Source organism: Rutidosis leptorrhynchoides, chromosome 1, assembly GCF_046630445.1.
Source record: "Rutidosis leptorrhynchoides isolate AG116_Rl617_1_P2 chromosome 1, CSIRO_AGI_Rlap_v1, whole genome shotgun sequence".
In the NCBI taxonomy this organism is placed as follows: domain Eukaryota; kingdom Viridiplantae; phylum Streptophyta; class Magnoliopsida; order Asterales; family Asteraceae; genus Rutidosis; species Rutidosis leptorrhynchoides.
In genome coordinates, this window is record NC_092333.1 from 233,666,848 (window position 1) to 233,681,075 (window position 14,228).

Here is a 14,228-nt window from a genome sequence, read left to right on the forward strand (position 1 = left end):
GTCCTTTGTGTTAAGTATACGATAGTGATTTATTCTAATCATGTTTTTCACATGTGATCCTTGTGCCTTTGAAGTTTATCTTGAGGTAAGTGAAGTCTTATGTACTGACTACTGACCGAAACGTGGTGTAGACTTGTTCCAATGTTTGATGTTATAGAAGCTGTCAAGTTGATAGCACTTTGCTATATGAATATTCCTTTCTGTTTTAATACTTGTACTACAACCTCATTTATGGTTTTTATTGTGTTTGAAGTTGTTGAAAGTGTGCTTTAAAATATGTTGCCGTTTTGAAATATTTCTATAAAACCGCACTATCCATTTTGTGTGTTTAGTTTAAGCAAATGTTAACTATTTGGTTATGTCTTTTCCCCTGGTATGTTTTATATAGTTGCAGTTGGCTAATTATCTTATGTGCAGTTCTTCCAGTTGCAAAATGGCAAGGGGACAGGCTGGTTGCGTAACATGTAAAAGTAGACGTCATTGTTGGTACAGAGTAAAATGAGTCATTTACTATTTTGCCTTGTTTTTAAACCACTTATGGCACCTTCGACCCGTTTTACCTCTTTGGTCCATTTACTATTTCCCCTTGTTTTTATACTATATATGACCTGTTTGAGGTGTACATACATTGTGTGGCTGATGTGGTAGCGAGAGGTCGGGATTTCGACTCCCGTGGTGCAGCATTGTACATAAGGTTGCCCTTTACCCTTGAATTTCACCCAAGAGTGCCTTCCGCACATCGCGTTGCGGGGTAGTGGGGGAGCGGGGTTTTACCGCCCATGCCCTCGGATTAGGCCGAGTTTCGTCCTGAGCAGCAGTTGGGGCGGGTTATGCAATTGTGGGAGATGAACGCGTGGGGAGTTAAGTCCCCTAGATGATCCCATACTTTTATCTTTAACATGGTAACTCCGCTCAAATCCTCAAAAACCGCCACAAACCACACAATAGCATCCCTGCCATGAAGTATCCACTCATGGCACTTTTTCCATATCGTTTTGGGGGTTGTGGGGGTGGGGGGTGGGGGGGGGGGGGGGGGGGGTGGTAAAGGGAAGAGGGGTTTTACTTGGCCGTGCACATGGATCGGTTTCAAGGTTTCCTCCCGGGCAGCGATGGGGACGGGGTTATTATCGCTGCATCGGCATAGTCGAAACGGGAGATGATCGCAACTGGTGGTTTAGTCCCCCTCGAGTGATCTCAATCGCTGTAAAAAAAAATCAATGATCGTGAAGAAACTTCATTTATTGTTACTAAATATATATTCTCTTCCATCTTGAAGGATTTTTATATATAAATTGTATGTGTTATTTTGATGCTTTTATACATTTCACAGTTAGTTCTTTGTAAAGCTGAAAACGTACAGGGAAGTATTAGAAACAGCCATGGAGTAATATTGATGGCCGAACACGGAAAACCTTAGAACTTTATTTTGTCTAAGTTAATTTACACGGATCAACACAACCCAGTTTGAGCCACTCACATGTAAATGGGACACACTTGCTACAACTTCCTTCTCTTATGCATCATATATCTTGATTAATGACAATTGAGTTCATGAATACTCCGTAAAGCATTTCGATTCTAGCATAACATCTTGATGTGGAACTACAACGTTTAAGTCAGAATGTTAAACGAGTTTTCGAGCGAGCCGGGTCAAATTTTAATATATTTACCCGGCTCTTGAAATTAATTGAAAAAATATATTTTTTTAAACTCAACTAGAATTTGAAATAGCTAATGCTCGAGGTCGAAATAAACGAGTTCAAATTCAGTAGCTCGGTTTTCGTTAATAATCAGTTTTTTTTTTTTTTTTTTTTTTTTTTTTTTTTTTTTAGCGAAAAGACGAAAACTCATATATTTGGGAAACGTCTTCAACGAATAATACAAGAATGAAACCAATGAGGCTCGAACCTAGAAAGCGATAATACTAACTAACTATCTATAACCGAACCTCACCTAACGGAATCCAATCGAAACCGAACTAAAATTACATTACAAAGCATTGCAAGATACATTATATCTAGTCTAGTAGTCAATGTTAAGGCTCATCTAATATTGTTTTATAGCAGCATTTATGGATACTAGTCAAAATATACTACGTACCTTTTCTTAAAGTTCTATACAAAATTAGATTTATGAGCTCGTGCGTTACACGGAGACTCATCCAAAATATTTATATAGTATATTTCAGTTGTATATAAACTAACGATACTCTATCATCATTATCGTAAGTAATGTTGTGAGTTGTATTTGTAATCTAAAAATAATACATATAATAAAAGCGTTGCTAAGTTCATTTTTCATAAAGTTATTCAAAACACAATCTTAAGTTATTCATTCCTGCAAACATGAAACAAATAAAAAGAACGCTCTTTATAGCGCTAATTGAATAAACATTTTGTGCCAACCTTGATCCGATATTCTTTTCGGAAAGGATAAAACCATATGACACACACAGATTTGGTTGTTCATACATTATAAGATAAAATGTAAAATAGCTGTTCATACATTAATTCATGAGACAATTTAAAGATAGTTATTCTAGAAAACATGCATAAGATAAAATGCATGTTCCTTAAAGTAGTAATTGAATAAACATTTAGTGTCAAGTTTTAGTCGAATTTCCTTGGGAAAATGGCTAAATCCATAAGACACACAGAGGTTTGGTGATTTCTTTGAATTCTCTTTTTTCAACAGCCATTTGTATTTTCGTTTTGCCAAATTGTAGCACTTTACTCTTTTACCACTACGTAGGCCTGGAAGTACATGATTTCGTTTGGAAGATGCTAAAAAACATAATAAAAATAGATAATAAAAATATTTAAGAGCTTGTGCGTTGCACGGTTACTCTTAATCAAACAAACTGGAATCGTAAAATGTTATATCAATTAACTATATGATAAAAACAATATCACAAGTATTGTTGCGGATGAAATAAACATACAGTTGTAATATTAATGATTACATTTTTTATGAAATGCTTTTTAATCAACATTATAACAAAAGTAAAAGAGATTAACAAAAGTATAGAAGCTGTGCGAACAAAAGGGGTTTAGGTGGCGCTGTCGAATATGAGTTGTTAATGTTTTTTGTTTTCAACCCTCTTCTCCAAGAGATGCAAGAATAGTTAAAAGCTCAAGTCTAGAATATACAAGTGCTTGAAGAAGTTGTTTTCTTGATTTTGCAGCCTGGTACAACATAAGACATGGGTTGAATATAAAGCTCTGAACTAAACTTTATTGACTATACAACTGTTGACTATGACAAGTGGTAATATGGGTCATAAACATACAGTTGTAATATTAATATTAATGTATTACATTTTTTATGAAATGCTTTTCAAACAACATTATAACAAAAGTAAAAGAGGTTAACAAAAGTATAGAAGCTATGTCAGCAAAACTAATAGAAACTATAAAAAAAACTAAAGGATATGATAGACGATAGTATATAGTAAGTGAAAGAAATATGAGCCCATCCATAGTGTTCTTTTAATTGCCCATCCATAGTGTTCTTTTGATTCCCATTATGGAAAGAAAAAAAAAATACCATTCAAGCTTTTTTATCAAACATTTGAAATGCAAACAACATTTAACATTCAACCAAAACATCCTTATTTATCAAACATACTCTATCAAATATTCCTTCCCTTGGTTACGAATTTATAAGTTATATAAGTTTGGTAGATAGGTTACAAATGCAATGTTCAAATTACGTACGGCATACTATTACTTTTCTATAATTGAACCATTTGATTGCTTCGAGTGCGTTCCCCTTGATTACATGTTATGGGATAGTGTAGAACCTATGCAAAAAACAATTCTTAAAACTTAAATGTTTGGATCAGTTAGAGTTGCCCTATTGTACATTTACATCAGTAAATTTTAAGTCTGAAGATAAGATTAAATTCAAAACTTAATGATATGCAAGAAAGAAAAGAACTTACCTTAAAGTGACACAATGAAACTCATTTGGTGTAACCTTTCATGGACGTGCTTTTTCATCGAATTCGTTGATCTTCACATGATCCAAACATTTAAGTGAGACTGATTTCATCAATGAAGCAAAAAATACAAAATTTCAAATCCCCATGATAAGTGCATACAAAATTGCAGTAATCGATAACGGATTTCTTTTGTGACATATAATCATAACTGATTCATGGTGTATAGACGGACATAATATACCTCACACGACGGTGAAGGTGACGGTGATCTTAGCCATCTTCACAAATTGAATACACGAATGAAATAAACCCAATGTCCATAAGCTGGAATCCTAATTCGAGTTTAGGGCGAAAGCTGCGGCAATATAAATATAACAGAATTATAACCAATGATTATCGAAAGATTAATGTAAATCAGAGTATAGGAGACAAGGAAGATGCATTTAAAGAGTATAGTCCCTGTCATTTTCTCTATTTATTCCTTAGTGCAACTAATTTTACGAAAACTTAAAACATTAAATGTCCGAGGATTACAACTTTAAGCTGCAAAAGCACACCGAGACTCTATTTCCTACAACCCGTTTTGTTAGCAACTTTTACCTGAATCCAGTAAGTCAACACCACATTATAAATTCAACACAACATCGGACAATGAAAACGCGGGAGCTTTTAGCATACCTGATCAATCATTGTATTTTCAGAACATGAGATAAGTTGAACGTTTCTCCAGCTTTAGAGTTACTCAGAAACCATGCGTCTAGCCATCGACTAATAGTGCATTCTTATAGGGGAAATCATAACGCACAAGAGATCTTCCAGGGCTGCTACCTCTGGTAGAGTTTCTGCTATGTCCATTGGTAGGTTTCTTAAGAAATGCCTCGTGAGCGCTAGTGAGAGTAATCGTTCTTTAGACCCAAGTAGTGCCAGCGGCTTCTGAATTGCATCGTGAACATTGTGGTTCTAAAACGGACATAATATACTAGTGGACATCCAAAGTACTAAGTGCATCTAGATTTTCACATTCATGTCAATATGTATTTAAGTTAATCCTAAACCAACATAACAAATACACCTACTAACATCCAAAGTACTCTTTTGGGTGAAAATAAGAAGAGCAAATAGAGTAGCACACATCACCAAAACTTTAAATTGAACCACAACTGTAGTTTACGTCTTTAAACAAAGAAGAATAGTATAAGAACTTAATAACTTTTAGAATATTTACATGAGGCTTAAAAACAAATTAAAATTCGGTAAGAACTGAAATTATATACCTCCGGATTCAGTAGAGGTTGAAATTGTATCCGTTGACCCGATCACATTTGTCACACTTGAAATCCAGAGACAATATATAAAAATATAAAAATTGTGTATTAGTTAAAAATATAAACAATAAAACAAAAGATATTATCCCACAAAAATCACACAAACAACAAATCATACCAAAGGAGGAAGATGCAAGATTATCCATAGATTGTTCACCGGTATGGAATGTACGCACACGCTGACCTGGAGAAGAAGCAGCTTGTTGACATTTCTTTAAAGAGTATTCAAAGCCATATAACAACAGTGATATTGGTGGAGCTATAACCTGCTGCAGCAACAATCGATCCACTTGAAGTAACAAAACTCACAACCCTGCAAAAACAGAAAATATTTGTAACCATCGACGGAGAGTAATTTCAAGATGTGTTCCTAAGTAATAATTCAACCCAGTAGCTTATAAACTGGTTGATCCAAAAATCATCACATCGTTTAGCATTTGAATTGTATCACTGAGTATAATTGCCTTGTCAAACTTAGGTCTTTGAAGATCTGCCGAAATAATTTTTTTATTAAAAAAATCAAATTGTCATTCACACAACCAAACGGAGATCGGGAAAACACTAATATTCTACATTTCTATTGATTTATAACAATAACAATGATGAAACACCACTTAACAACATATAAGATCATTTCCTTTATGATACAATGGCATGAAAGAAATACTTGACATACTGAGTGTCTTTCTCAATTTGCTGAACTGCTTATTGAAAAATGTCAAGGACAAGAAAGTATGTAAATCTAAATAGGCATATATAGTTGGATCAAACAACTTCCCAATCTATTAACTTATAGTAGCACTTTCCTCTCTAAAAAGCCCATGAAAGCTAAGACACTGTCTATTATGAGAAGTTTTGATCGTATCAACATTATTATCAAAGAATACAACACACCCAATAGTAACAATAACCACCTATATGCACTCACCAATTTCAGCATCATCAGAAATCCATAACAAATTCCAAATGTAACATCAAGTCGTTCAACAATCGCACACTATGACCATTTAAAAATACAAATAAACAATAAAATTGTAACAAAAGGTAATCAGTAATAAATGAAAATAACATGAAAAAACTTACTCAACCAAGCAGCGATGAAAGACAACGGGCAGAACAACCTGTAACCAAAACAGTAAAAAACAATTGAGGCTTCATCTCTCTATCATTCTAACATATTTAATCATAAAAGTGGCATCTTCATATCAATAATCACATCGGATTCTGTAAATTTAGCCCCGTAGCCAATATGAATATTCAAACTCGTTTATAAGAACAACGATATTACTGGGTTGAATATTACTGTATAAATAATCAGAATTCTAAATTGAATTCTCACTCGGTTGATGCAGATCAGAAAATATAAATGAAAACAACGATACCTGCAATGATCAAACATCTGTTTAATTAAGAATGGTTACTAATGGCGGAAACCACCACTTACGTCGCCTTCATCTTCGTTCCATCAACATAGTAACAATATCATTAATTTTAATCAAGAATTCTGTTTCATTCTGATTCATCTTCGTTCAATCACCATAAACGATTGGATCGTGAAAATCGGAAAGCAATTGATTGTATGTTTTATGCGATTGGAACGTCTGTTATGTGCGTGAATTTGATGAAGAATTGAACACCGATTATGAAATCGAAACCCTAATCAGAGAGGGATAGGATTGAGCGGATGAAGAACAGATGTAGGATTTTCTCACGATTGAGCGGTTGATAGAGCGGATGAAAAAACCCTAATTTTGAAAAAACGATTGATAAAAAGGACGCGTGTCATTTTCTAGTAATCTCTTCTATATATTAATAAAGCAGGATTAAGATGTTGAAAAGGTACTTTTCAGGAGTCAATTGCCAAGATCTAATGATTGAAATTTATCTAACAAAAGAATTGTATCTCTCTTAATAAGATTAAAAGACATTTCCCTTTATACCCTTCAATCTCACTCAATAGCTTACGATTTTGTACTCTTTCTATCATACGTCGATACAAAAAAAAGAAAAAAAACTCTGGAAGATAAAACCCTAGCTAACCCCAAATCTAAACTTCATACAATCGACGTCTTCCGTTTATAATCCAGTTTATTATATTATATTATACTTTATACTAAATATGGACAACGACATCCAATCACACCCCGCCACATCATCGAACTTGCTACAGCATACCGGTAACCATCAGGGGTATTTTCGTCTTTTTACACCCCATAAATTGAAAAAAAAAACAAATCTTATTCTACAATTCCTTCCAGCCATCTGCCAACCATCACAGTCGATCTTCATCACCAACCACCGTTAACCACCGGCACCGACCACCGTATGGACAACGGGAAACTGTTACACTGTAGCAATCTGACTGTAGCTTTTTTTTTAAGGCACAAAACACACTTTTAATCTTCTTTTTTTAAAATAGCCACTACGACACCACCATCGACGCTTACACAAGAATCATACAACGGATCTGATGGAGGTTTGTTAGTAGTGATACTAACGAAAATGTCAGTCACCGCCGCCGGACACCACCTTCATCGGAAATAAAGAAAACCGAAACAGAACAAAACAACACAGAAACCCATATCTGTTGGTGATAATTTTTGTTGGTAAGCAAAACGGCTAGATCTGTTGTGACAAGGCGGCGTCATAGTGGTTATGAAGGCAATAAATTTGTTGGTGATGACGGTGACGAAGATGGTCGTGAGTTTGGTGGTCATAACGGCGGTTTAATCAAGAAAAAAAAAGAGGAGGTTTGGTGTTTACGCGCAGCGGATTGGCGGTGATAGGAGGCGGTTGGATTTCATCGGTTTGGTGGTGATGACGGCGAGATATGGTGGTGATGGTGGCGGCCGGATATAGGAGAGAGGAAGGAAGTTTGCAGACCTAGGTTTGTGTTGATCAAATGAAATCATGTATAATGGGGTTGGAAAATGGAGATGCAAATGAAAGAGGTGAAGAAGATTTGAGAAAATAGGGTTCTTGGAAATGAAAGGGTAAGAAATTGATGTACTGTAATTTTAATTTGTGTGACTTTTGTGAAAATACGGAGTATTGTGGGACTCTAATGTGCCTCAACTGCATTTAAACCTGCTTTCATGTCCGTAAGCAAAATAGTACAGTACATGATATTAATTTTAATTCAAAATAATATTATATTTCTAATTACTAATTTGCCCTCTAATTGGATGGACATGTACAATCTATCCATGTATAGCTATAATCATTTTGTAGCTCAAAACATCACGTATAGTCATTCTTAAATTTTTATCCGTTAATTGAATTTATTAAAATAATAAGTTTGAACATATATCTAGAGTCTAAAATAAAATTGTTGGAATGTTGTAACTTATAGTTTTAAGTTAAGTAATGTAAGAAGAATAGAAATTTCAAGGTAATAAGAGGATATTTTCGTATTTACCCTTTGTGGTAAACCGGTTAAAGAGAGAACCGGCATTAAACCGTCAAGTTATTACACCAGTGACTTCATTCTTTTCATTTTCATAAGGTAAAATATAACATTACGTTGAGATATTGGGCTCTCAAAATATGAGTACATTTTAAAAATAGCTTTTATATTTGCAATTTTTTTAAAGTAGGTTTTTTTCTATTTAACTTATATACTAAAAAAGGTGGGGATTTTGATTATTTAGACCCACCCATCTTATCCAAACTAAAAGAGTTGGGGATTTTGGTCGTACCATCAGTTATAGGTTTAAATTGTAATTTTCAAGAATAATTTACCTTATATACTAAAATTGGGTGGGAGATTTGGGATTTTTAGGGTTTGTGAGATGAGAGAAACTGGTGAAAGAATGGGAGTCTTTTAAGAATTACACTGATATTCTCAAGGTAAAACATAGTAGCTTAACGAGATACTGTATAATTGCTAGGATTACAGCTTTAAATTCTCACGTTTCTTGGGCCCCTGGATAACCCAAGTTAATTGGGCCTCTATATGGACTAACGTGCTACAAAATTACCAATACCATTCATAAATTTAAAACTTAAAAAATTACTCAACTTGAATTTTTAAATAAACATGTTCACATACTACAAATAATAATCCTTTCTACGCTAATATTTTGTATTGAAATATCGAAGTGCATCGTATCTGCACGTAACAAACAAGAAGGTAAAAAGGCAAGAATTTATTTATTTATTTTATTTATTATTATTTTTTATTTTTTTTTGCAATAAATTTTTGGACAGATATGCTTGACTGCTCAAGTTTAATGTGAATTTTAGGAAGGTAAAAAATAGAGAAATAGATAAGGTATAGAAAGGAAACAGGAAGTGATAAGTAATGTGTACTAAACGAGTTAAAACCCTACATCAAAATTAGGGTAAGTGGATTATCACTTACAAATGGTAAACCCATTTTGTCACAAAATGCTAGGCCCATTTTCTAATAGACCAATGCTTTGAGCGTGTTATTGGTTGACTGGTTGCCAATTTAATACGGACTATTAATAGTTAATTATTAATACAAATATAATTTAATTTATTGTTGGCATTTTAAAATTACAATTGTAAATTGGGGTATTCAAATTTAATAAAATTTGGTGTTTAAAAAAAGTTCAAATTTTCATTTGTCGAATGACAATGTTACGTCTTCTCGATAATGTACTAACATCACAAATTCTTCCGACACGATAAATTTCTTCATCCACCACTGAGCGGTGGTGCCATTAAACGATCAAAACCACCCCCTAACCAACCAGAACCACTCCTTCGATGAACCGTCAAAAACCGTTAATCGATCAAAACCAACTATTTTTTTTAACATTAAGGTAACCAACCGTTAACCAATCAAAATCACCCTGCAGGAAAGCGCGGTGTTTAATCCTCACACTAAATCTAAACCCTAACTTAATTTGATGAAAATTGATGTAGAACAAGTGTAGAACAGCATGTTCTAGATGCGGTTCTACATCCTGTTCTATATAAAATGTAGAACCAAGCAAACAATGCATCTAAAGACCAAAACTAAAAATTGTTCGACTCGAATTTCACATGTTTTGTTCGAATTTCACCTTTTTTTTTTTCAAAAATCAACATTTTTTTATTATTTAGCCCGATTTAGAGTTTAGGGTTTAGGGTTCAAACTAATATTTATAATAATGGAAGCACAAATGTTGACAAATAAGACCACTCCCAACCATGACATGCTTCATTAAAAAGACTGAACTCCACGTCAGCAACACGTCATTTCTTCCTCAAAAAGACTAAAAAAGACTGAACGCTCCCAACCATTATATACTTCTTTAAAAAGATGGACCCACTTTTTATTATTAAAAAATCTAAAACATTTTAAAAGTAGAGTCATTTTCTTGTAATTATTGAAAATAATTCAAAATAATGAGAAAAAAGATAAGGCTGAGAAATCACCAGGAGGCGCCACGTGGATATACACTACCGTTTTAGTAAGATAGATGATAGATGATACATTTTTAATAAAAGAAATTGTTAAAATACACTTTCCGTTCGACTGGACTCGGCACAATTTTTTGTTGAGTTCATCATCACTAATTTTTTCAAGCTCGCAACCGAGAACTTTTATTAAGACCCGTTCACTTCATTCGAACATTTTTTAATACACTTTTGTTCGAACTCGAGTTCACATGTTTAGTTGGTAACCGAGAAAGGTAATTTACCACCCGTTCACTTCGTTCAAATGTTTTCGAACATGCTTTTGTTCGAACATAGTTTTGTTCGAAAGGTGTTCAAACAAACTAAAACTTGAGTTCTAACAAAGTGTGTTCAATTACAAAATATATTTGATCGAAGTGAACGGGTATGTAATAAAAGTTCTCGGTTACGAACTTGAAGAAATTGGTCACGGTGAACTCAAAACAAAATTTGTGCGAGTACATTTAAAAGGATTGGTGTAGTTGACGATTATTAATTTGTAGAACAAAAGTGTATTCTGTTAGTATAAAACTTTATTAAAAAGCGCGTATGTTCATAAATATCCCTTCATATAATCCTATAATCATGTGCCACATTATTTGTAACTCCATTTGATAAAACATTATCAGTTGACGCTTGTGCACACATCTAAATTCGTCTGTCAAGTTCTTCTTTCAATTCTTGTATGATTTTGTCCTTTTCGGATATAATCCTCGTGAGTTTTTCGTTTTCCTCTTGAAGCAACTCAAACTGACAAATTATACTTGTTATCTGCGATTCGATAGCTTCATCACTCAACTCAAAAACACTCTCAACAACCCTCAAAACGCGCCACAAACTCACCACAACAATCAAACCGACCCCAACCCGGTCCATCAATATCTCAGACAACAATGCACCAATCAAAACCACACCATCGGCTACCAACCCGGGGCGTTTAAAAAAAGAACTTCCGCTACCTATTATTAACGCTACACTCTTGGTAGCTAAAATTATCAAGATTCCAATTCCTACCCAATGGTACCAAACATCAACCCTTTTGCTAATTCTCTTGCTTGGTGGACAGGAAACTAGAGTTTTTGAGAGCTCAAGAACTACCATGATAAGATCAACCATGAGCAATATGATGGCGATTATGTGAACCGGGGTCGATTCTATGAAACTCGTTAGGTGGTTTCGCCATGGATGCTTGTTGTTGGAAGTTTGTTTGGTTGATCCTGAAAGAAACTCCCATTTTTGCCTTCTTTTGCATGATGTGATTAGATTTTGGATCGATATCTCGATTGATTCGTTTGAGATTGTTGAAGTGGAGGCAGGCTGTAAGTTACGAGTTTGGATTTGAGATGAATCCATTGACGAAATAGTGTATAGGAAATGGAGTGAATGATATATTTTGATTTTTGTTATTTGTACGAAAAGATAGAATTGAGATTGAGATTAATATAATTAGAAGGCAAGTGAAGGCAAATTTCAAAGCCTTTGAGACAGGTGTAAATGTGCTTTCAAGGCAAGTTTAAGAATTTTCTGTCATTAAGTAAAAAAAATTATCCTATCCCTGTAAAAATACTTTACATTAAGAATGATACATTAAAGTTAGTGGAGTAGTTACTTGAAGTAGTTACTAAAATGTACAAATACCTATTATATTACATGTTCTAACACCTTAAGTATAGCTTTAAGAGCTATCTTTAAAAAAACTCTTAAGTTATTTAGTTATTTTAACTAAAATATATTACTTCTTACAGAGTACTCCATATTACTTAGCCCGTTGCAAAATAATTGTTCACTTTTGAAAGTAACAATCATTTATCATTAAACTCTTCAAAAGACATAACATAATATTTCATCATGTAATTCATTAGATAAAGATTAAAACATGAAGATGTAAGGCTTACTTGAATGAAAAGATGAAGCCATAAGAACACAACTAGGATGTTTGATCTTCTACTTGATCCTCTCCTTTAGTGATGGACTTAGAGTAATTGTAACGTGTTGTTGTTGTGTGTTACATAGAGGTGAAGAATGAGCCTCTATTTATAGGAGAGGTCAAGGAGGGATCAACTCCAAATATTAAAGAGTATGCAACTTAATATCTCCCATCAAGATTAGTTAAGTGCATTCATTATGGTATTTAAGTATGATCATAAAAGACAACTTGTCAAGAGTCTTGATATCTCACCATATCAATAAGATGGTGACTTGTCATTAACAATGATATATTGTGATCTCACCATATCAATAAGATGGTGACTTGTTATTAATAGGTTATGACACATTAATGATAGGAGTAATAAATAAGTCTAACATTCTCCCACTTGGCCGTATACCTATTAATGTTTTGTATAAGTTTTGCCAATTAATTGATTTAATAATTAATCGTCATCGGGTATAATTACTAATGCAAATCAATATAGTCACATGTATCATTTTTCGATACAGGACCCCTATCAATTATACAGTTAGTCATTCACATAATTCATAATTCTCATAATCCATAATGAATTCGAATGGTGATTAGAACATAAGTGGTAACCAACATAAGCCATTCATAATAATGATCCATTAATAATCGTTTGTTAATAATATCTTATAATGTGCACAATATAGAGAATAACAAACTTCAACATGATGTGGATAAAACATAATAGAAAAGAACCTAATCCTTAAATAAGGTTATTACATAATCCCATGCCGGAAACATGCTCTAGAAAGAGCTTGGGAGGTAAACCTTTTGTAAGTGGATCAGCCAACATGTCATTAGTGTACGTACTCAATGGCAATGCTCTTTTCTTCAACTCTTTCTCAAACGTACAAGTACTTAGTGTCGAGATACAAACCAGCTCCACTAGAACTAGTGCTATTTGAGAAACTAACAGCAGCACTATTGTCACAGTATAGTCTAATGGGTTTTGATATGGAGTCAACCACCTTAAGTCCGGAAATTAAGTTCTTGAGCAAAATAGCATGACTAGTAGCGTGATAGCATGCAACATACTCAGCCATCATGGTAGAAGTGGTGGTTAATTCTTGCTTATGACTCTTCCATGAAATAGGACCCCCTGAAAGCATAAAAATGTAACCTGAAGTGGATTTCTTATCGTCCTTACATTTGGCAAAATCGGAGTCCGAGTAACCCATGACTTCAAGGTTATCCGTTCTTCGATAAGTCAACATTAAATCCTTAGTTCCTTGAAGATATCGCAAAACCTTTTCGGCTGCTTTCCAATGATCCATTCCTGGATTGGATTGATAACGTCCAAGCATGCCCGTTATGTAAGCGATATCGGGACGCGTATAAACTTGAGCGTATACAAGACTTCCAATAACCGAAGCATACGGTATAAGTCTCATCTCTTAGCGTTCCAACTCATTTTTAGGACATTGAAATGAGCCAAAACGATCACCCTTAACAACAGGGGCAACTGATGGTGAGCAATTATGTATTTTGTATTTCTTAAGGAATTTTTCAATATATGCCCTTTGTGACAAACCCAAAATGCCACGAGACCTATCTCGGTGGATTTCAATGCCAATTACGTAAGAGGCTTCTC

The 14,228-nt window shown here is 34.1% G+C and overlaps 2 protein-coding genes and 1 long non-coding RNA gene across 9 annotated transcripts; all 3 read right to left on the reverse strand.

Annotated features, from left to right (window-relative positions):
• Positions 1-2,915: 2,915 nt before the first annotated feature.
• Positions 2,916-7,053, reverse strand: LOC139868630 (uncharacterized). 7 transcript variants are annotated; one of them, XR_011765986.1, is made up of 9 exons: positions 6,651-7,053; positions 6,352-6,389; positions 5,535-6,265; positions 5,387-5,452; positions 5,218-5,273; positions 4,622-4,951; positions 4,185-4,298; positions 3,944-4,043; positions 3,317-3,802 (listed from the first exon to the last, which is right to left on the reverse strand). It is a non-coding gene; the product is annotated as an uncharacterized lncRNA (long non-coding RNA). The 7 variants fall into 7 exon arrangements; XR_011765981.1 differs by having other exon boundaries at positions 3,324-3,802; positions 4,622-5,273; positions 5,535-5,758; positions 6,197-6,265; XR_011765983.1 differs by having other exon boundaries at positions 3,326-3,802; positions 4,622-5,273; positions 5,535-5,581; positions 6,197-6,265.
• A 4,272-nt stretch (positions 7,054-11,325) lies between these two features.
• On the reverse strand, positions 11,326-12,030 carry LOC139895855 (uncharacterized). Its single transcript, XM_071878409.1, has one exon. It carries the CDS (start codon positions 12,028-12,030, stop codon positions 11,326-11,328), a length of 705 nt encoding a protein of 234 aa, XP_071734510.1.
• A 1,449-nt stretch (positions 12,031-13,479) lies between these two features.
• LOC139895865 (secreted RxLR effector protein 161-like) lies at positions 13,480-14,028 on the reverse strand. The gene has a single exon (XM_071878418.1). It carries the CDS (start codon positions 14,026-14,028, stop codon positions 13,480-13,482), a length of 549 nt encoding a protein of 182 aa, XP_071734519.1.
• Between the last annotated feature and the right edge of the window lie 200 nt (positions 14,029-14,228).

Coding starts and splice junctions, on each gene's coding strand:
- LOC139895855 (XM_071878409.1), bottom strand. CDS start 12,030: ATGGATTCATCTCAAATCCAAACTCGTAACTTACAGCCTGCCTCCACT.
- LOC139895865 (XM_071878418.1), bottom strand. CDS start 14,028: ATGAGACTTATACCGTATGCTTCGGTTATTGGAAGTCTTGTATACGCT.